The following is a 23,951-nucleotide window of genomic DNA, read 5'->3' on the forward strand; positions in this document are numbered from 1 at the left end:
TTTAAAGAAATATTTCAAGAGACTGACTCATAAAGTTGGGAAAGCTATTAGTTCAAAGTCTGCAGGGTAGGATAGCAGGCTGGACAGAAGGGAGTAGCCGACATTGCAGATGGGGTCTGAAGGTGGTTAGCTTGAGAAATTCCTTCTTCAGAGGGGGTCAGGTGTTTTTTTTTGGGGGGGGGAGGTGGCTCCAAAACAGTGAATAAAACCCATTAATAACCCATTAATCAGCTTTTATGAGTCTACTGACTCATAAAATTACCTTCACAGCAATATCTAGGCTAGTATTTAATGAAAATTTCTAAGTATCATTAGCCAAATTAACACTAACTGGCATGTGGCTGGATTGTGGACACATGTGCCTTGGAAGAGCGAATGTATACATTTACTGATTAGATGTAGGGATCTAAGAGGACAGTTAGTCCCCCAAGCATCTATAAGTGTAGAGATGTTTTCACTCATGATGGGAAGACTGTGGCAGCAGTCACAGAGGATGGAGGAGGTTTTGAATTTTGAGCCTCTTAATATCCTAAACCATAAGACACCATAAAGGAATCTGGCTACAAATCTAGGACCTGGTGTTGGAGGGAGAGCAGGCTCAAGCTCTTGGAAAAGGTCTCTTTTCTGTGGGCCTTTTTTAAGAGTCTCACTCAATTCCTACATTATGGTAAATCCTTCCTTCCCTACTTTGGGATGAACCAAAATAACCATCATCAGAAGGTGTTATATGAACATGGAGGGAGCTCTGCAGCAGAGGCAGAGTGTGTGTGCACAGGCTGGGTTCTGAAGGGGAAGCCCAGCTTGTAGCCAAAGGGCTGAATCTGGAAAGTGGAGTGGGTCCAATGATAAGATGAAAACAGCACTAAGTCAGGAGTGTCTGGAATACTGGTGGAACCCACACATGTGCTATTTTGGCCAGCTGTGTTCTGATGTCTGGTTTATGAACAAGAACAAGTCTGTTGCCACCATGAACCAACAGCAGTCTCCAGGATCGTTTTTCTCGGTTCTCACCTCAGGCCCACTGTCTCTTTTAAGTGAGAGGTCCTCTCTATTCCCTCTTCTGTGGAATCACATTACTCCCTCCTTCCTGGAGCTATGAGAACTGAATGCTATAGTTTAGCACAGAGTTCACCCTCCGTGTTTATGAGAATCTCAAGATTCATTCTCAAGTCTATCACCAGCCCATACCAGTGTCTAGCATGAGGAAGAACAGCATGTGACAAGATGAAATGAGCAGAGCAGTGGGACGGTGGCATTAAGGAAAGAAATGTGGTGGCTCTCATGTTCCTGGAGGACCCGAGCTTCTCCCACCCTCTCTCCTAAGGAAATGCCTCTGCATCCGTGAGGGCCTGGTTTTCGACCCCTCCTACCTTCTCAAGAACTGGCCTTTAGTATCTTGCTTTTGTCTTCAACCTCTCCTTTTAGGAGCATCCAATCTTCTGACCTTGTGGCATATTGCCATCTACAAAGTTCACATTCAAAACTCATGTGTTCTGGGACAAAAGCTCAGGGGCTGGGAAAGTTAATTCTCTCCATTTAAGAGCTTATATAAATAAGAGTCAGTCAAGGCAAGTAGGGGAAGAGTCCTTTGTCACATTTGTCACTCATTAGGAACAGAACCAGGAGCTACACAAAGCAAAGGGAGGAGGAGCTGACCCTTGGACAGGAGTATACAATCTTAGGGCTCTCCAGTGGAAGACAGCTGAGAGGGTGGAGAAAATAGCTTACACAATATGGTCTGAGTAGTCCAAGTTGTCTCACATTTCAAAGACCACAAACCTGGTATCTGCTCAGGCCCAAAGGTTGGGGACCTACCTCAGCAGTCCTATATTGGTGCTGAAGGCCTGGAGGATTCCTGAGGAGCTTCAGGCCTTCCATCAACACTGGAAGCCTGAAGCTGGTCTAAAGTCAGATAAAGGATCAGCAGCAGCAACAGATGAATTCAGCACTGAGTGAAGGCCAAGCAGGCAAGAGCAAAACCCTTTGGCTTCCATGTTGTTTTATCAGAGAACTAACAGACAATTACCCCCCCACCCCCCAATATTTAAGGTGGATCTTCCCACAGATGTACCCACAGGTAAACATGACATAGACGAGCCTTCATTGAGGCTTTCTCCCCAGGGGGTCCTATGTTGTGTCAAACTCACAAGCACACACATAACTTTAAAACCATACCCTTCACCTCTAGTCTCCAAGTTTCATGTTTATTACTTCATAATGTACAGTGTAGTCAGCTTTTTAAGAAGTCCTGTATCAGTGCTAGTGATGGGTCAGTGGTCCAGAGCAGTGGCTGCTTTTTGAGAGGATCTGGGTTCAGTCCCCAGAACCCACATGGCAGCTCACAATCATCTGTAACTCCAGTTGCAGCAGATCTAACCTGACACCTTCTGGCTTCCAAGGGTACCAGGCACATTTGTGGTATACAGACATATTCAGACAAAAAACATATACATAAAATTTAAAAGTATTAAGTAATTTGGGAGTGGAGACAAGGGTATGTCTCATAAAAGTTTATAACGAGTTTCAGGAGATTTGATACACTTGGCTTCTGAGGGCACTGCATGCATGTGGTACAAACGTGCTTAGACACATATAAAAAATATTTCTTAAAGCCCCCAAAGTCTTTACAAATCTATCAAAACCAAGTTCTATACTTGCATATAGCAGATAAACAACCACTCTGAAGAAAAATCAAAATCCAGCCAAGAAAACACAAAATACTATAGTTCTTGTGCCCAGCATCTACAATCTTGAATGTAAGGTTCTGGTCTCCCAAGGGCTCAGGTAGCAAAGTCTTCAGAAGAATGATTAGTCCTATACCTTAAATATGGTAATATAGATTTATGAGGCACAACCACTGACCTCTTAATAGATTCTACGTTTCATGATAAAGAAATGGGAGAAAACACAGTATCTGCTTACTGTATGCACAAACATGCTCCTAACAGGACAAAAATGTTCACGTCAGTTACAAACCTCTTTTCTGTAAGGTCACGTGACCTCATTTAATAACAACCTTCTTGTACTACCTACTCTGTACTTCCTCCACCCACAGTAGACACGTTAGTGGGTCAGGTCTTTACCAGGAGTGAGGGAGACTCATTTTCATTACTGAATCTGGGCAACTTAAACATCCTGGGTTGGGCTGTTGTAGTTTCCCAGAGTTTAATTACAGGACACGGAACACAAAAAGATGCCCCGAAGGATCTGTCTTTGAAGAGACAACCCTGTATGTTAAACATTCTGGGTTTCCCTAATGCTTATGTGTTCACAATGACTGCAGATACAAAATCTTAAGATGAGTCAAGTCGTCTCTTTTTCAAATTTCAATTTTGAATATGAATGCTTTGAACTTCCAGTGTTGTGTATCCACCAGAGAAGACATGGGTTTAAGCCAATAGAAAGTCTTTATTAGCAGACCCGTGACCTCACTGGGTGTTCGGAATTCTGATGTAGCCCCTAAGTCTTACTCAGGGTGAGCTAAGCACAAAAACATATTTTGGGTTGACATATTTCAGCTAAGCAAGGTTAGTACATTTAGAGACTATGGAACTATGGCCTCTGATGGATTTGGTCTTTTTCATTTAGGCAAGTGGTGGTACTGTTTGCTGAATTTTTTGGCCTGAATGGCACTGTCATCAATGGAGCCCGCTGTGTTAAGGTCTGGGATCCTGTTATAGAGGGTTGTGTTTGAATTCTGAGAATTGAACCTGGATCCTCTGAAGGAACAAATGCTTTTAACACTGAGCCATCTCTCCTGCCTGCTCAAGGCTCTTCTACTTAGTGGCACAGTACTCACGTGTAAGAAAAACTTGGTTTTCCTGTTGGAGAAAGGCCTTTAACTTGCAATCCTGTCCCAGTTCCTAGGTTACTAAAACTGCCTATAACCTGAAAGAATGCAGGCAGGTTTCACACTGACATCTCACTCCAGTGAATCCAGCTTTCAGCTAGGTTTTTGTTCCTTAATACTGAGTAGTGGAATCACAGGGGTGGGTTACTTTCAGTTTACTTAGTTTTTGTTTTGCAGTACTAGGGCTTTAGGGCCTCATGGCTGCTAGGCAAATACCTCTGAACTACATCGCTAATCCTTTCTGAGTTTTATTTGGTTGTGGTTTTTTTGTTTTGTTTTTTGTTTTTTTGATTCAGGGTCTCAATATGTGGTGCTGGCTGTCCTGGAACTACGGAGATCAAGCCAGCCTGGAATTCAGAGATCTGCCTCTTACTCTCAAGTACTGGGACTATGCACAGCCATTTTTGTATTTTGTTTTTTAAAGAAGGTCTAAGTTGCTCAGGCATGCTCAACATCATTTTATCTGAGGCCCAGATAGGCCTTAAAATTTTGATCCTCCTGCCTCAACTGTCTGAATAGCTATGATTGTAGGTCTGGTCTGTATTAATGAGAGAGAATCTTCTTGTTACTCTGGCTGGCCTGGGTTGATCCTCTTGCCTCAGCCTTCCAGTAACTGTGACTTTAGTTGGAAACCCCCATGACCTGACTGATTTCAGATACTTAAATTATCTCTGGAGTATATTACCAAATATGATGTTAGTTAGTTGAAATGTGTAGAGAAGGACAAGAAAAATATCTGCATGTTTAACACAATTTTTCAGAATACACTTAATTGGCAGTCAGTTGAATTCAGAACAAATGAATTAAATGCAATCCGGTTTTTTCTTTCACTCTGCTGGATCTGGGGACTGAATTTAGGTCTCTCCATGTGCTAGGCAAGTAGTCTACCACTGTGCCAGCCAGTCTCCTTTTGTAGTTCTTGTCGATTGACAGATAAAACACCCTGAAAATAAGGGATTTGATTTCTCCTTGGAACCCCTTTTCCCCTTTCCCAAGAGTTAGGAACTATTGCTCTAGAAATGCTAGTTTCTCTGAGAGCAGTTTCTAGATGGCTAAAGATGGGTCTGACATTCTGGTTCACAATCAGAAGAATGTGAACCCAACCGGAATCCCTCTTTTAACAACTGAACCGCTTGATAATGCTGTAGTCAGCCAAAAGCATAAAAAACGCGAGTCCTGACCCAGGACGCAGGTGGTTCATCCCGCAGTGAAGAATCCCTCCGGGGACTTCATCTCCTGTGGGCCCTAACTGGCCGTGCAGCCTTGGGCAAATTTAATTCACCTTTACAGCTCCCAACGAGGAAATCTGTGGACGTCTATCACAAGGCAGCAATTGGGGTGGATGACTCTTGGGTCCGTCCCTCAGGGCTCTCCAGCCCCATATCCGGAAGAGTCACCATAAGCTTCCAAGCCGCAGGCTGAGATCCACCCTCCCTAAGGCCCATCCACGTGAGAATCACGTTGCACACGCCTCGTGCTCCCTCAGATTCACGGCCTGCCTCCTCAGCCACCCACCACACTATCGGAGTCCTCCAAAGTCAGTGACCACAACTCCTCCCGCCAGTGTCTCAGCAGCGATTGGCGCGCGAACTTCCTCAAACCGGGATGGCGGTCGACACGTGACCAACGTGCTTAACCCGCGCAGACAGTGGCGTTGGCTCCAGGCCGGCAGCCCGCACTCCCTTTCGCGCACGCGCGAGATCCGACGTTCCTCCCAGCAACTGTTTCCAGGGCGGGCTTGCGCATGCGTCGCGTGACACCCAGCAGCCCGCAGGAAGAGGTCCGGGCGGGTGAGCTCCGACGCGCTTGCGCAGTAGCTGGATGAGGGCGTTGCTTGCCTCCTCCCTTTTTTTTCTCCGATTGGTTCTGAGGGGTATATTCGAGTTGCAAAATGGCGGCCCCGAGCGCTCTCTTCAGCGTTCAGTAGCAGCTTCAGGCTGAGCGGATGTCTCTTCTCCTCAGTTTCGGACTCAGAGACACGCGGCTCCCTACTCCTGCTGATCACGAAGTCCTTGAAGGCGCTCAACGCACCGGAATCTCCCAGCGGCCGCGACCGCCGCCTCGGCCCTGCTCTCCGCGGCGCCGGAACTCAGCGTGATCTGCGGCGGCCGTCTAGGAGGTGAGGACCGGGCAGGCCGGGAGGGCGGGGCGGCGGCGGTCTTGGCGACGCGGCGGGCTGTTTGTGAAGCCAGGCCGGGCCAGGCCTGCCGGGCGAGCCGCCTGGCCACTGGAGGGCTCGGCTAGGCGCGGGCCTCGACCCGGGCGGAGGTAGGCGGCGGCGGCGGCAGGGCCTCCATGGTTGGCCTTCATCTCTCACTTGTCTCCCGACTGGGCCCGGTGCATGCACTCACGGTATTCCTAGGCCGTTGGTCACCCGGGTCCGTCCAAAGCAAGTTTTGAAGTTTGGGCTTTCCGGGGCGTTATAGTGACCTCGATCGGCTCCTAGTGTTTTCGTGTGAAATTCATCTCTGACAGCAGGGTTGTACCTGGTGTGCACATTACCCGAAGCGGCCGTTCGTGAATAATGTATTTTCCCCCACTGGCAACTTCCTAGCTTCATATCATGAAAGCATTTCATGGAGCCATTTTACCCACAGACGCTGACATTTGGCAAACTCTTCCGGGCAGCTGGTGTAACTCATTTGTTATGGGAATTAAATTTCCCGGTAACACATTGGTAGGTTTCTCTAGCACGTACAAGACCCTGGATCCTGTCCCCACAGCTCTAAAAGAAAAAAATAAAAGAAAAATTTTTTCCTTTCAAAAGAGGAAAATTAACTATGGAATGTGGAATAAGGTGTTTGATGTTCTTTTAAGTGTGTCCTTAAACTTGTCCTGTGGCTTAGATTGGCCTCAAACTGTCATCCTGCCTCAGCCTCACTTTGCCATCACCCAGGTTGGTGAAATGTGTTTTAAAAGTTTAGCCTGTAGTTCGAGTTACTTTGTTTTCCCACTCTACAACTTCTGAGTATGGGGGTAAAAATAGTATATATATATTTTTTCTGGTTATTATTTTGACAAGACACGTCTCTGTTTTAGCCACTGTTCTAGGCGATGCCTTCTTTAAGTTTTCATAGCACTCCCTCTGCCCCACACATAATCATTCACCAAACTCATTTGCCCAGGATCTCTCAGCTTGTCCTGGAAGCTAGCACTAGTATCTTGTATTTTCTCAAATAAGTAATGCCTCAGACAACTGATTCAACAACAGATTGTCATCTATGAGCCAGATATGTTTGGAAAATTTTGGAGTCATCACGAAACAGAACCAAAATCCCTGCCCTCTGGTTTATCTGAGTAGGTGTGAAATGGCAGTTAGTCTGTCAGGTACAGTCTGCTCTCTAGTTTCAAGTCTAAGCTGGATGTTAAAATTTCACATAGTACCATTTGGTTTTCCACCGTTCCTTTTGTCCACATCTTAAAACAGTACATCTAACCAGGTCACTGCTTGCCCCTTTTGCCCTCTGGTGGTGATGTTAGGTAATGATTAGAAAAGTTTCCCTAGCGATCCAGAGACCTTACCTGTGAACAGTTCTGTAAAGAATGCTATTTCTGATAATATTAATTTTGCAGCGTTTCGGGGAGGAGTTATAAAGAGAGGGTTCCCAGTTACTGGTATTTATTAAAATTCATGCTATATATTTTAGAATCTTTGATTTAAAAATCATTCTGTAATAAAAAAATGCCTATAAGAGAAAAATGTAAAAGGTTGGGATGTATCAATATCAAAAGCTGGGCACAACATACACGCACACTCACTCACAAACTCACTCCTCTCTCTCTCTCTCTCTCTCTCTGTCTCTGTCTCTGTCTCTGTCTCTGTCTCTCTGTCTGTCTCTCACTCTCTCACTCCCCACACTCCCACCCACCCCGCACATCAGATTTTGCAGGGCTTTGGAATTTACTGGTTTGAAACTTACTCTATAGTTGCTAATCTGCTGTGGTTAAGTTTTGGGTAAGTTTGTAGTTAGTGACTGTTCCAGGCCTACTCTGGTGGGATGCTGTGCTGAGGGTAAATGAACGGAGAAAGAATCAGGAAGGAGTACCTACTGCCAGCCTGGGCAAGTATCCCTGCTGCTTCAGCTGCTCTGAAGAAACCAAACAGTGCTTAGAACCAAGCCCCCAGAGCTTGTGTGGGTTAATTTTTTTTCCTGTGTGTATGTATAATTCCAACAGGGATATGAGCAGCCTGACATGGGTGCTAGGTACTGAACTTGGGTCCTCTGCAAGAGTAATATGTGCTCCTAACTGCTGAGCTCTCTTCCCAGCCCCTGTTATTTCTAGTTCTGAAAAGCAAACATTTTTTTCTGGAATAGCTCTGGTTGTCCTAGAACTTATTCTGTAGACTAGCCTGGCCTCAAACTCACAGAGATCCACCTACCTCTACTTCCTGAGTCCTGGGACTAAAGGTGTGTGCCACTTTGCCTGGCCCTTGTTGTTACTACTGTTGTTGCTGCTGCTGTTGCTGTTGTTCTGTGTGTTTGCACGCCTGTGGAAGCCAGAAAAGTTAGATGCCCCTAGAGTTGAAGTTACAGGTATTTGTGAGCTGCTGTTGGGTACTTGGAATCAAACATGAACTCTACAAGAGCAGTGCACTCTTACCTGCCAAGCCATCTCACCAGCCTTGATGCTGTATATCTGAAGCAGGTGCTACCACATCCATAGCCTTTAAAATGTCTTAAGTAATGTAAGGAATGTTTTAGCTTTGTACAATATGCAAGTCAGGACAATTAAATGCTAATTGGGAGACATTTCTATTAATTGTAGCCTTAAGCAAACTACTTGTGTAGCAAAAGTGTTTCTGAGGCATTATTAAAATCCTTACCCAAGAATAAACTCATGAATCATCTTTAACTTTTAAATATTAAGAATGTTTATGGCAAGAATATTTACAATGACTTAAGGTCTTTATGTACATACAGTATGCTACTTAAATACTATAGATTTTGAGAGCTCAATAGATATTTGATTTAGTTTTCTGGATGGAGTTGGCTTTCTGTTCAGAAAGAGTGCTAGTGTCCCTAAGGTGTCTTTGCCTGCTCCTTGAGGTCTGCATTGAGGATTTGATACTGGAGGCCCAGGGCCCGTTGTACAGTTCTCACTGCAGCACTTTTCATTAGCATCAGGAGCACGCCTACCAGATTTTATGCTGGACTAGCATTTTTTAATTACTCGTAATAAAAATTTTTAATTAGAAAAGTAAAATTAACTTCCCCAAACTTCATATTTTCATGGATTTCTTACTGTGTTTCCTTCCCTTGGAGCCAAATCCTCTAACCAAGTCTCATTTGCTTAAAACATGTTAATTGCTTTCTCTTAAACGTCTCTATTTTATGGTTTTATTACACAATAAATGAAAACCGCAGCAAAAATTTATTTGTAACAGTTATGGTGTAGAAAAGCAACATCTTATTTTTGTTTCCTGTAATCTAGGTTCACAAAAATGGCGAAGAGAGTTGCGGAGAAGGAATTAACAGATAGGAATTGGGATGAAGAAGATGAAGTTGAAGAGGTACAGAGCAGTTCCCTTTGTGGTTTCTTGCTGTGTCTAAGTTCATGTTACTTTCTTGGTGAAGAATATGGTAGAACTTTAAAACCTTCAAGAAGGGGTTGGGGATTTAGCCCTGGGTTCGGTCCCCAGCTCCGAAAAAAAGAAAAAAAAAAAACCTTCAAGAAAACATAGTGGGAGAGGCGATGGTTCCTCGTGAGCTGTGGGTGTTTGCTGTAGAAATGTGTTCTTTGTGAGTGAGTATTGCTGTTCTATTAGTGCAATTTTGTGATGAGTCTGTAGAAGCAAGAGTCACACACAGCATCCTCTACTGTGCTTTGAATGTCTAGTCATGACTAGAGTTCCTGGGCTGTGGTTTCTCACCTTGGCCTACTCTCTACAGTTCCTTACTACAATGCTTCTCCTGACCTACTGTTACCCAATGCTAAATCTGTGCCTGGCAATCACAGTGATTTAATAGAATTTACACTATTAATAGAAATAGTAGTTTCTTTGCCATCAAAATTAAAGTTGTCTTCTGTCAGGAAATCTTTGCATATCTAGGTCTCTCTCTCTCTCTCTCTCTCTCTCTCTCTCTCTCTCTCTCTCTTTTTCTTTAATTTCTTTTATTTATATGAGTACACCATAGGTGTCTCCAAACACACCAGAAGAGGGCATCAGATCCCATTACAGATGGTTGTGAGCCACCATGTGGTTGCTGGGAATTGAAGTCAGGACCTCTGGAAGAGCAGTCAGTGGTCTTAACCGCTGAGCCATCTCTCCAGCCCCATATCTAGGTCTCTTGAGTGAGTTGATACTCCTAGGCTAGTTCAGTAGGCAGATCCCCAGCAAAGCTGACTCCAGCTCTGTAGCACACAGCTGGTGCAAAGGGAAGAAGGAATCAAGGAGTAAAGTGTTTTGCAGCTTTATTCATAGGCTGGTGTCTTCCTTTTTTGGTACTGATAGATATGCTGATATGTTTGGGGAGACAAACCACTGATGTGATAATGTGTTTACAGAACCTCTAGCCAACTTGTTCTTTAACTGAATCTTTAGGTATGGCTTTTTTTCCTACCTTGGTCTTAAACACAGTCCTGGAGTAGAGTAAGATCTAGACTACCATATAGTGGTTCACTTTGTTACTAAAGTATCCAGGAGTGAAAGAACTTGGGCAGGTTCTACTGAGACAACTATGGAAGTTTGTTACATGTAAGTGTAGTCAGATGGTCCTTGCTCTGGGGATGAGGATCCTTTTAATGTTAACATGATCTGAAATATAAGAGGCCTTTAGTTTTGTTTTTGAGATGGTCTCACTTTATAATCCAGCTGCTTCAGCTTCCTGTGTAAAGGTGCTTTGGGTGGGAGCTGGCACTTCTGGCTGGGTGAGAATTTTGTTCAGTTAGTTCTAGCCCTGCAGGTGAGGGAGTAGATGAAGTGAAACACAGACCTTCCACAAACAGTGATTAGGTGAGTATGATTAGCACACTCAGCACACTGTGGAAGAGCTCGGGTAATGAGGGGCTTGTATGGCCTAGCCATCTGGCCTTTTGGACAGTGGGCAAGGTGGGCAGGTCTGCTCTTCAGAACAGTGAGTGAAGGCCATGGCTCAGTGGTGGAGCTCATGCATGTACAACAGGAATTCTACAAAAGAAAAATGTGGATGCTATCCACAACAACTTAATTTTTTTGAAAGCTGTGGTAGTAAGACGCTTGGTTTCAGAGACTGTGTATAAGATATTTGAGGACGCCAGCTATGAGTATTTTTTGTACCAAGATCTAGCGGTGTTCATCTTTTCAGAAATTGCATATTCTTATCTCTGGGTTGGAACTTGGATTTGTAGATTCCGGAAAACTCGTTACTTGCCTGACTTGATTGGAATCTATAGAAACAGGTAGATGATATATGTGAGATGTTTCTTAATGTGTTAAGTCAACTCTTTTAATACAAGAGTCAAATACAAGATAAATTTGTTCTAGTGTTCGTGTTTAGCATTTAATCTTCCTTTGGCCTTACCTTTCTGCTGTCTTCATTTGTTTCTTTGCAGATGGGAACATTCTCAGTGGCCAGTGAGGAAGTCATGAAGAACAGAGCCGTGAAGAAGGCAAAGCGTAGGAATATTGGCTTTGAAGTGAGTGCCTCCTGCAGCTGTGATGTCTTACTGACATGGTTTTCCAGTCCCAGAGCATGTATACAGCAAACGCTCTCCCCATGCACCTTTTTTAAAAATATGTGTATGTATAGAAGCTTGTGTGCCTACTGTGCACACTTGGAGGTCAGAACAACTTCATGAATCAGTTCTTTCCAGCATCTGGTCCCTGGGAGTGAAGTTTCAGGTCATCTGACTTGATGACACATTACAGAAGTGAAGTTGGTTTGCTCAGATTATTTGTACTGTGTACCTCAAAGCAGAGAAACAATTGTATAGCCGACATGTTCTTAGGAAACTCCATGTAATACCCTGGGTGCATTCAGAGTACACTGTCTAGTGTAAGTTCACATTTATGTCTGCCTTAGAGGAGCACTTCCTGTGCAGCCCTGATCTCCCTGGAACCATGCTGCTGGGAACAGTGGGCAGGAGTGGGTCTGCAGTAAGAAGATGGCCGTACTTCATGATTGGCTAGGTGGATGGGAAGCTGTCTCGTCCAATGGCTCCTTTTACTGAGAGTGGGAGAATAGAGGAGACCAATTAAATGACTCTGGTTGGAGTCCTATGACAGCTGCTTGTACTTCTCTGGAAGGCAGAACAGAAATGAGCACAGGCAGGAGTAGATGCAGATCTGGGAATCGACAGCGTGATACGGGGCTGAAGCTGTGGGCATAGATGAGAGGAGCCATGTGATGTGTGCGCATGGCTGTGACAGGAGGGGATCTAGCTGTTCAGTAAGTGAAGGCCAGTGACAAAGTAGCAGATCTGGCCAGTAGGCTCATGTGGCCCAGGATAGCACAGCCCAGCACAAAATTGTAAATTTTTTTAAAACGAAAGGTTTCGTGTGTGATGGGGAGGCTGACTTGTGTGGTTTTCGGGTGAAGTTTGTAGATGCAACACTCATGCTGTCATGTCAAAACATTGGGTGGGCCTGGGTGTACATCTTGAGCTAAAACTTGGGTGAGTAGAAGGGCAAAAGCAGGTCAGTGCCCGTGGGCCAGGAAAGGGGTTATATATAGAACAGTTAAAATTCACATTGAGGTTTAGCATTGTGTTTTAATCAGAACTTATATTAGAAAACCTAAATGTCATACCATCTACCTAAATAAACAAACAGGCTTTTCTCAAATACTATAGGAAATAGATCTAGGCAATAGAAATAATGTGGATGTGTCAAACCAGGCATAGTAGCACATGCACTGGGAGGCAGAGGCAGGCTGATCTGAGTTCAAGGCCTGCATGATCTACATAGTGAGACTGTCTGAGGAGGAAAAAATGGATGTATCACATTCACTCTAAAATTTAGCTAGATAATTTACCATCAGCAGTTTCTAAAGTAGCAATAAATACTATATAATTTTTAAATCCAGTGCGGAATCAAAAGGCCCTGAAGAGCTCTATACAGTTTCATAGCTTGTCTGTAAGTCATCTGGTATGTTTTTGGTTTTTGTTTTGACACAGGGTCTCACTTTGTAGCTCTAGCTGTCCTATACTCACTAGGTGTGGTACAGGCTGGCCTCAAGCTCAGAGATCCACTTGCCTCTGCCCTTCAAGTGCTGGGATTAAAGGCAGCTACCTCTGCTTGGAAAACTGTTTAACTGTGCAAAACATCCATCTACTTGGGCTTAATGCTTTTGCTATTTTTGTTTTGTGGGGCCACAGTTCAAGACAGGGTTTCTTTGTGTAGTCCTGGCTGTTCTTAAACTTACTCCATTGGATTTGAACTCAGAGATCCACCAGCCTATTTTACATTTTTTTTAAAAGATTTAATTTGTATTTATGTGTGTATGTGCCTACCCACAGAGACCACAGAGACCAGAAGAGAGGGTCTCAGAACTATGAGCTCAGTTTACAGGACTTGTGAGCCGCCTGATAGGAGTGGTGGGAGTCATGCTTAGGTCCTCTGGGAGAGCAATAAGTGCTCTTAATCACGTGCTGCTCTCCAGCCCCTACTTTCAGGTTTTAGATTTTGATCAGAAACTCTAGGGGCTGGGAGGTTGTCGTTCAGTTGGCAGAGTGTATGAGTAGAATCTATTTGAGTGTGGTGGTATATGCTTATAAACCCAGAGTTCAGTAGGTGGAGGCAGAAGGCTCAGCAGTTCAGTGTCATAGTAAGTGGGAAGCCAGCCTGATAACTGATACTCTGTCATAAACAGAAGCATCAGAATTAAAAGTATTAAGATTTTTCATTCCTCCTTATTTTATTGCTATAAATATAAACATTTGAAAATCTATAGGTGTGATTAAAACTGTTTTTGAAAACTAACATTAAGGCTAACTGGTATGTTTTTCTTAGGGTGTCTGCTACACCATGAGATAAAGTAACTTACTTATTTCAGCTTGCAGTTGTCCGTCATGGAGGGAGGGAAGGGCAGGAACTCTGGCAGGAACTGAAGCAGAAGGCATGCTTACTGTCATGATTCTCACAGTTCCCTCGGCATGCTGTGCTGCACACCTGGGGTGATGCTGCCACATGGATCATTAATCAAGAAAATGAACCACTACTTGCCTACAGGAGGCATTTTCTTCATTGAGGTTCCTCTTTCCAGATGACTGTAGCTTGTGTCAAATTGACAAAAGAACAAAAACCAGGACATGAGTTATGTAGGAAATGAAGAGGGATTAGCTGTGTGTGTGTGTGTACATACATGTGTGTGTGATTATTGTTCATTATTTTGGGAACTCTACTTTGGAGTTAGTATAGCTGGTACATTAAAAAATGTACACCTATGTATTATAGACTGTCATGTTTGTGCCTGCTAGCTTTAATGCAGACTTCCAACTCTACAAGTGCTCTGATCAATATGCATGAGTCCCCTAAAGTTTATGTTACAAAAATATTACATATTGTGTGTGTGCTTGCTTGTATGTGTGGACACACGATGGGCACATGTGTTTGTGTGTGTAATGGTCTGCAGCTGACATGTGTCTTCCTTGATCTCTATTCACATTATTTATTGAGGCTGGACTCTTGCTGAACCTTGAGTTCCATGGTCCAAATTTCAGTCCTCCTGCTTGCATGATAAGCACTTTATCCACTGAGCTGAGTCCTTAGCCCTGACATCTTTAATATAATAAAACACTGAAAAGAATGTAAACATTAAAACTAAGTAGACGGGGGTTGGGGATTTAGCTCAGTGGTAGAGCGCTTGCCTAGCAAGCACAAGGCCCTGGGTTCAGTCCCCAGCTCCGGAAAAAAAAAAAAAAAAAAAAAAAAACTAAGTAGACATGGTTGGGTTTTCCTGCCTAGCTGTTTACATAGGAACATTACATTCTGGGGAAAGTGGTGGAGCTTTATTGGCCTAACCACTCCCTTAGAAGATGCCAAGTTAAACTTTTAGGGTGCATGCGCATGTTCCTGCACTGCATGAAGGCCAGGGGATTACAGTTGTTGTCCTGCTCTGTGCACCATGTTCCATTCAAACAGTTTCTCTTTGAACGGGGGATTCTGACTCAGGTCCTCATGTTTGCACAGCAGGCACTCTTACCCAAGGAGCATCTCCCCAGCCTCAGAAAAGTTACATGGTCAGTCAGCAGAGACCTTTCTCCACAGTACTCTAGACTCTCATGAGGAATATGAGTGCTTCACAGCATCTCTGCTGACTGAGTAGACTAGCCAAGGGAGGAGCTTGCTAAAGACAGGGATACGGAAGCAGCAAGGAAAGAAAAACAGACTGCACTAGATTGCGTTATTGATGGGATGGCTAGAACATGCAGCATGGTCTCCTCGGAGTTCTGTACGCTAAGAACAGCTTGAAAGCCCAAAATTCTTAAGAAGTTAGGTGAACTGTGCTCTCTTTTGTCTTGAGACAGGGTTGAGACAGGATTTCTCTGTCCTAGAATTCACATTGTAGACTAGGCTGGCCTGGTCTTAGGGATCTGCCTGCCTCCCAAGGGCTGGGATGAAGGCTTGAGCCACCATGCTAAGCTAAATATTTTTAATTTGTTTGATTTCATGTTTCTAAAGCTTCTTTAGGCAAATGTCCTTTGGAAAGGTGCATGAGGCTTTTTGTACTGGAGTATTTTCAGTTATTCTGAAACTCGGTAGTAGGCACATGGATTTGCTGTGTTTGTTTTAGTGCCATCTTTTCTGGCTGTTTGAGGAAGGAAGGCAGCTGTGACATAGCTGTCCTTAGAGGCACCTTCTTTTCCTCTCCTGCCTGGCCTATGCTAGTAGCTTCTCTGTCCAGTGTCAGCCATGCCTGAGCACTGCTGGCCCTGGGGTCTGCTTCCCTGAGTGTGCTTTCTTTGTGTTTCAGTCTGATAGCGGAGGAGCCTTTAAAGGTTTCAAAGGGTTGGTTGTGCCTTCTGGAGGAGGAGGGTTTTCTGGATTTGGTGGTGGCTCTGGAGGGAAGCCTCTGGAAGGACTGACAAATGGAAACAGCACAGACAGTGCCACGCCCTTCTCCAGTGCAAAGACAGCAGCGGAGCCTAAGGCAGCCTTTGGTGAGTAGTCCTCCCTCTCCAGCCCTCTCTAAAATTGATGCTGAAAGAGAACTTTGCTACCTGATTGTTATATTTTTCTCTCTTTGACAGTGTCTTGCAATGTAGCCCAGGCTGGCCTTGAACTCAGTCTTCCTCTTCCAGCCTTCTCAACACTGGGATTATAGGTGTGGGCTACCAGACCCAGCTGGTGAGATGTTTCTAGCCTTGTGTCCTTGGATGTGCGGGTGAAAGGGTGGGACTTGGGGAGATGCATGGAGTGAGTGGGTCGCAGAGCGCACCTCTGCATCTGACACAGCAATTGTATTCTCAGCTCTGCCATTGACAGCTGTGTGACTTCAGTGTCAAGTTCATGACCTCCAGACCCCAGAATTGACTCTTGGCAAGGAAGCACTTTGTAGACTCAGTGTGCCTTCCTGGTTCATGCACACCAAGGGCTTTCAGTACACCTCCCACCACAATGTCCATTGGAAACTGGGGTGATGCTGTCTTTGAAGACAGTTTCCCTGATCTACATTTTAACAGGAAATACTGAACACCTAACCCTGTTCTGGATTGATTAATTAATCGGGAACTTTTGGAATTCGCATAGAGAACTGAATCCTAGAAACGATCCTATTGCCTAGATTGTGTTTTGCTATTCTCAAAGTGTACGTTGTATGGTGGTTGTTGGTTTGAGATAGCTATAGGAGCTCAAGAAGGCCTCTAGCTGTGTAGAGGGAGGATCTTTGAACTCCTGATTCTCTTGATTCTGGCTTCACGTGCCAGATGGCCTCACGCACCACCCACTGGCCTGTTTACTAAGCAGAGTTTTCCAAGTACCTTGGTACCCATTTGCTAGATACTCATTTCCTCAGCATTAGTGTATGGACACCAGCTTGGTGACAGGAAGTGCAGAGCATGATGGTAGAAGTGTGGAAACACAGCTGTAACTGAGCCTGGGGGCGGGCACTGTTGTCAGCTTAGGCAGCCAGAGTAGAACAGCAGGCTCCAGCTCAGCTGAGACTATGTAGCAAGACCTGTAGAGACACATTAAAAACAAAAACAAATCAATCCTTAGATGATTTATTTAATCAAACCAGCTTTTAAAGTACTTGAACATTAACTTCTTACAGGTTCTTTTGCTGTGAATGGCCCTACTACTTTGGTGGATAAAAAGATCTCCAGTCCTAAATGCAATAGCAGCAATCAGCCGCCCTCCTCCGGCCCAGCCTCCAGTACTTCCTGCACTGGGAATACCTATCATAAGCAGTTGGCTGGCTTGAACTGCTCTGTCCGGGATTGGATAGTGAAGCATGTTAACACAAACCCACTTTGTGACCTGACGCCCATTTTTAAAGACTACGAGAGATACTTAGCGACGATCGAGAAGCAGCTGGAGAATGGAGGTAGCAGCAGCTCAGAGAGACAGACAGACAGGGCGACGGCTGCAATGGAGCCTCCTTCCCTTTTTGGTTCAACAAAACTACAGCAAGATTCACCATTTTCATTTCATGGCAACAAAGCGGAGGACACATCTGAAAAGTTGGAGTTTACAGCAGAAAAGAAATCGGACGCAGCACAAGGAGCAACAAGTGCCTCGTTTAATTTTGGCAAGAAAATTGAGAGCTCAGTTTTGGGCTCTTTAAGCTCTGGCTCCCTAACTGGGTTTTCATTCTCTCCTGGAAACTCTAGTTTATTTGGTAAAGATGCTGCCCAGAGTAAAGCAGCCTCTTCACCGTTTTCTGCTAAAGCATCCGAGAGTCAAGCAGGAGGCAGCAGCAGTGAGTGCAGAGGTAAATACAAAGCACTGTCTGGACCTGTCAGTGTGGCAGCTCTTGGCAGTAGGCACATTCGCTGAGTTTCCTTTGAGCTATTGGTACAACAGTACTCGTGTGTGTCCTGTATAACACTTCAGGACCGGTTCCATCCAGCAAAGCTTTCTAAAGTGATGGGTGTGCTGTTAGCACGTGTACTGTCCGGTGCATCGGCCCCTCGCCGTGCCTGCACAATTGCATTCTTGCACTGTGACGAGGGTGCTGAGGGATTAGATTTCTACTTTGAAGGACAGGTTGTTTTGTTTTTATTTTTCTCTGTAGTTCTGGCTGTCCTAGAACTTGCTATGTAGTCCAGGCTGCCCTTGAATACCAAGCACCACTGCTCTTTTGCCTGAACTCTTCAGCTGCCAGTGTCCAATCGGAGTCCTTTAATTTCTCCTCTGCCTCTAAGTAAGAAGAGTATCCTGAACTATAGGCAGCTTATATCATGCCCTAGTACTGCAGTCTGCACTATCAGACCCTGTTTCGATCTTGTGATAACCACACCTTAACATCAGAAAGACTTGGAACTTGTTCAAACAGCAAGTTTCTGGCCTTCCAGGATCTCCTTCTCCAGTCCTGAGTGCCTCAGTTAAGTAATCCTGCCAGGGCATCCTGGTACCTCATGCTGGACCTTAGTTCAGTCTTTCTGTTGCTGTGACAGAAAGCACAGGGTTTCTCTGTGTAGCTCTGGTTGACCTGGTGCTCATCTGTAGACCATGCTGTCCTAGAGATCTGCCTGCTTCTGTCTCCCACGTGCCCCACCACACCCAGCTCTTAGTTTGGGTCTTTGATCCAAGTCTGGCAGGTTTACACAGCTGTCTTTTCTCTTTGAGGGGATCCTTCCTGTTTGTCAGCCTTATCTCTGCTCCTCACTGTGGCTGAGGCTCTCCTGAGTGAATGTGCCCTTCCTGCTGCTCTCTGTGAGGCAGGTCCTGTAGCACCAGGTCCTTGACCCTTAGACAGTTCAGACGACTCTTTGGAGCAATTTTTCTGACCAGTTTGACCTTTAAGAACGTATTTTTGCTCTTTTGGTCATTGTTGATGCTGCTTATCCCTGGGCACAGCATGCTCTGGACACAAGAACACTGGCAGGGGTGGTATTGGGTGTCTTCTCCACTGGGCAACCCAAGTGTGGATAATTTTGTACTTAGGATGTTTTGGTGAATGCCGTAAGCAAGGATGCCTTTCATTCTTGGGCTTTGGACAAGGTATTTTAGGATAGAGGGAAAAGTGAGCAAGTGAAGATGTTTTCCTCCAGACCGGAGCACCTGACTTTGATGCTGGGAACCCACAGGGTAGAAGGAAAGAACCAAATCCCACAGTTGTCCTCTGACTTCCACAGTACACATCTGTGTGCACACACGCTCAGGCTAAATAAATATTTCACAAAAGAAACCCAGCTGTCCCTTCCCCTGGAACAGTAAGAAACTCGCAGTCGCACTTGCTAGCTTACGTGGAGGTTGGGCTGGTGTACAGGATGATGGGGAGCACGCGTCTTCTGACTCGGAGTTGTTTCTCTGCCAGATGGTGAAGAAGAGGAGAGTGATGAGCCACCCAAGGTGGTGGTGACTGAAGTGAAGGAAGAGGATGCTTTCTACTCCAAAAAGTGAGTGGGGCTGTGGGATACTGCAGGCCTCGCTAAGCCAAGCAGACAGAACTGCAACAGCAAGAGTGACTGCTCTACTTGGTTCGCTGGTTGGTTTGGTTTTTCGAGACAGGGTTTCTCTGTGTAGCCCTTAGTTATCCTGGAACTCACGCTGTAGATCAGGCTGGCCTTGAACTCACAGACCCACCTGCCTGCACTCCCCGAGTGCTGGCAGGGTTTTCCTAATAACCTAAGGGTCTGCCTGTAATGTACAGGCTTGGAGAATAGCGTACTACTTTATCCATAGCTACACCCTACTCCAGATTGATCTCTGGGTCTTAGGGGATCAAAATTGAAAGCCTGAAGGGAATTTGAAAAAATAAAAAGTAAGGGGGGGGGGTCAGCAGAGTGGAGAGATGCAGGGCAGTCTTATGGTTCCGTGCCCATTGTGCAGAGCCACTCTGCTGTGCCACTCAGCACAGGGCATATGAGAGCAGGCAGTGGGAAGGGGGGTAGGTTGAGATGTTGACTGACTGAAGAAAAATGGTCTTGGGTTTTACAGAGGGTTTGTGGGGGACTGTGCTTGCCCTCACTAGCAAAGTGCTTGCCTAACATTGCCCAGCATTACAAAGAAAGTTAAGGGTGAGAAGGTAAACTCTAGAATATCTCACTAGATTATCTTACTGTTTTGTTTAGTTTTACTCAGATGTTGTCAGTCCAGTAAAGAAGGTTTATCCTCTTTACCCACTACAGTTGTGGTTGGCAAACTGACTTGTTGAATGCCTAATCGTGTCTATTGTTTTCCCACAGATGTAAACTATTTTACAAGAAAGACAATGAATTTAAAGAGAAGGGTGTGGGGACCCTGCATTTAAAACCCACAGCAACTCAGAAGACCCAGCTCTTGGTGCGGGCAGACACCAACCTAGGTGGGTGCAGAGGTCACGGTGCCCTGTGTAGCGAGCCTTATCCTGGCACTGCAGTTCTTTGTAGGTTGGAGCTCAATAATAGGAGTTTGTTAGCTAGTTTGTTTGTTTTATGAGCGATCATGAGGCCAGACTCATCTTCTGTTCCTGATATGGACTTGGTTTTGAGTATTGGGAGCACGATGCAGGTGTGGTGTTAGAAGCTCTGATGAGAAGTACTGCAAAGGGTTTTGTTTCCCATGGTGGAGGGGGTGGGTGTGCATGTGGTTGCTTTATTGAGCACAGAGTAGGTTTCTGTTTGAAGGGATCTTTGTGGAGGGGAGGGCTGGGTTGTGTAGGCCCAAGAATGTCGTGTCTCATTCCTCAGCTGCTCTCTCTACCTTTAGTTTTGGACCAAGGTCTCAGTAACCTGAAGCTCATTGATCAGTTTGGTGGGCTGGCCAGTGAGTTTGAGGAATCCACCTGGTTGTGCCATAGCCCACATTCCCACCCTCCCCACCTCACTGGGATGGAACCACAGGACTGGGCTGCTCTCCGCAGCTTCTTACATGGGTTCTGAGGATCTGAAGTCAGGTCCTTGTGCTTGGATGCTTAGCAATGAGGCTCTCTTCCCAGCCTTAGGGATGCTTGTCATAGAGCAAGAACACTCCCTTCACCGCACCAGCTGTCTGTCCCTTACAGCAACTCAATAAAAGAGTAGCTTGACTGCAGTGAGCCTATAGCATGTAGTCAGTAGTGAGGCTCTGCCAGGCAACCCCAAAACACTCCTGGGGTTCTCTTTCCTGTGACTCAGCCAGCTAACTACGGCAGTATCATTCTGATGTCACTAGCCTGGTGTGCACCTGCTGGTGAGGAACTCTTGTTTCATCCTTAAGTCCCATGAAAGGGTGAAGATTTGGGTGTCCTCTTCACATGCAGTTACAAGGTTGTAAGCACCAGAAGCTGGACAAGGCTCCGCTTCAGATTTTGGAGTGCGTGCAGAAAGAGAGGTGGGAAGCACCCTCCTTTGGTGCCTGGCAACCTCCAGCTCCCCAGCTTACCACATTCCCAATACAAGAAATGGAGGCCTTTATGGCTGTAACTTTTAACACATTAAGAAGTTGCTTCAGGATTGAATCTTAGCATCTTATAGAATCCTACAGTTTCGGGATATATTTTATATTTATTTGATATGTTTTGATGAATATCTTCGTTTGTTTACTCAAAGGCAACATTCTGCTGAATGTTCTGATCCCACCCAATATGCCGTGCACCCGGACAGGGAAGAACAATGTCCTTATCGTCTGTGTCCCCAACCCCCCACTTGATGAGAAGCAGCCCACTCTCCCGGTCACCATGCTGATTCGGGTGAAGACGAGCGAGGATGCTGATGAGTTGCACAAGATTTTACTGCAGAAAAAGGACGTCTGAGCACTGAGGCTGACCAGGGCACGTCACCATGTTGCTGCTTCCCTTTGCCCCTAAACTTAGTCACATTCTTTCCTCTTTGTACTGTGACATTCTGAGAACTTCTAGGTAACTTGAAACTTTTGTGAGGAAGATTAAGGCCAATAAATCCTTTCAGTGTGTCGAAGCTCTTCTCCCTTCCTAAGAACTAAGCAAAATACATTGGAGTGAAAAGTTTGGGAAGATTTTTTAATGTCGATTCATTGAGTAAACTAACCTAAGTGATTCTTACGGACTGTAATCAGGGTACCAGTTAGCTCTCCAAAGGCTCCCTCAGGCAGCCACGGGTGCCACTCTCTTCCTGCCCTGGGAGACTCAATGGCAGTGTCCACAGAGTTCCAGAAGACGCCTGCTCCCCTCCTGTGGGCTTGTTTGGTCCGTGACTAGCACTCCTGCCAAATACCACACCGGCACACTGTAACCGCGCTTGTTCTGTTTCCTTCTGAGCGGAACTGTGGGTCCTGGGGATCTCTGTCCTTAGCCTGTTTTTGACAGGTGCTGGCCTTTGACCTGGAACTGCTTGACTGAACCAGGCACTGCCTTTCCATGGGAAGAGAGGGCAGGTAGTGGCTTGTCGGGGAGCTGGCGAGGTATAGACTGGGTTTTGTCGTTTATCCATGAGGTGCTCTTACTTGCTTACCTCCCTAGTTAACATGGATGGGGGCTGTCAGGAATAATGGATTTTATTAAAAGCACAAATTTGGTAGCATTTTTTAAATATCATTTCTATACCACAAACAAGCCTTTATTTTAAAAGAAAAAAGTGAAATTGTGCTGAAAAGGGTTGTATGCTCGTGGCCGTTTGTGCCCCGGGGACCTGGTGGTCACAGTCTGAATGGAGCCCTGTCAGAGGGTGCTCGTGAGAAGGAAGAGTGTGGGAGTGGAGACGGCTCATTCGGCCTGTGACTTCAGACAGCAGCATGTTATTCAGCGTCTGAAAAGCCCAATTTCATTTTTACCTTTTTACGGATGAGGTATTCTTGAGTCTGCCCACTTGGAAGAGAGCCATGGTTCTACACGCCATTCATGCCACTTGAGAGCGGTGAGGTTACCGATACTAGCATTCTCTCAAGGCCAGACATCAGTTAAATGCAAGGTTTGTTGACGAGCTGGTCACGGCTCCCTCCTAACCCCAGTGCCGGAAAGCTGAGGCAGGAAGACCGTGTGAGTTCACAACAGCCTGAGCTACGCAGTAGGACCCCTCCCCCTAAAATAAAATAAAAGTTTGATGTCTAAAGTCATTTTCATTTCTCATAAAACCATTTGACACTAAGGGCCAGATCTTGTCTGAGGGCTCAGGTCAGTCCCCAGGGGTGCACACTTGTGTGCTCACACTTGTGTGTTCTGGCCTGGGCAAACAGTCACAAAAACTGGGTGGCACAGTTGCTGTCTTAAAGCTACAATGCCAGGGTGGGATGAAACCTGGTTAACTTGTTTTCACGTGGGCCTTGGTCTCACTATGTAACCCTGGCTAGCCTTGAACTCAGATCTACCTGCCTTGGCCTCCTGAGCCCAAAGCTGCTTGCCTGTTGTTGAGGTGGGTGACAGCGCTCTGCTGAGCGTTTCGGCGTGTGTCTGCTCATGCCTGTCTGCTGCTTGGGCTGCGGATCTAGGGAGGTGCTGTGCAAAGTTTGTTTGCCTTTAGCATGGAGAATTGGTTCCTAGCAAGCAAGCTGCTGCGTCTGTTACCACAGGCCCGGCCTGTTCGCATTGGGTCTGCCCAGCTTCCCAAAGATGAAATGAGGGACGCATTTCAGAACAGTGCTGTGCAGCCCCGTGCCTGTGGAGCTGACAGGCGTCAGACTCACGGGCACTGTCAGGAACTTGTCTCTGTGGTGGCGATGCTCTGTGAGCATCTGCCCATGCCTTGAATATCTACCAAAAGAATAAAAGCAAAAAAGGTCGTGACTGGATTGCCTTCTGAAGTTCTCCAGCCAATTTTAATTGTAAATTAGTGAGTGTGGCTTTCTTTTTCTAACATTCCCAGCAGAGTTTGCTGCTAAAGACTTAACACTTTTGGAAACAAGAATTCCAGGGGAGGTATGTGGTGTGCCTGTAACTCAGTGTCTTGTCTTTATGCTCTAGGAGCTAGCTCAGTGCATCTGACCTGAGTGTGGGAGTCACTGTAAAGTCTGCGTGTCACAGGGAGGCCCCTGGAGGGCTCTCTGTCCTTCCTCCACTGTGTTTGTAGCTGGTTCCAACCCCTGGCTTATACTTCATTTATGTTTTAACATGTTAGGAACGTGCCTGTTGTGTGTTTAATAAGA

General features: G+C 45.5%; 1 protein-coding gene across 1 annotated transcript; it reads left to right on the forward strand.

The window, feature by feature from the left end:
• The first annotated feature begins 5,660 nt into the window (after positions 1-5,660).
• Nup50 (nucleoporin 50) lies at positions 5,661-22,921 on the forward strand. Its single transcript, NM_012991.2, is given in 8 exon segments — positions 5,661-5,969; positions 9,284-9,362; positions 11,384-11,467; positions 15,745-15,931; positions 17,044-17,703; positions 19,252-19,333; positions 20,123-20,241; positions 21,446-22,921. Coding segments are annotated over 7 exon segments (1,404 nt in total). The 5' UTR covers positions 5,661-5,969; positions 9,284-9,293; the 3' UTR covers positions 21,649-22,921.
• The last annotated feature ends 1,030 nt before the right edge of the window (positions 22,922-23,951 follow it).

The sequence above is a fragment of the Rattus norvegicus genome, chromosome 7, assembly GCF_021556685.1.
Source record: "Rattus norvegicus strain SHRSP/BbbUtx chromosome 7, alternate assembly SHRSP_T2T, whole genome shotgun sequence".
In the NCBI taxonomy this organism is placed as follows: domain Eukaryota; kingdom Metazoa; phylum Chordata; class Mammalia; order Rodentia; family Muridae; genus Rattus; species Rattus norvegicus.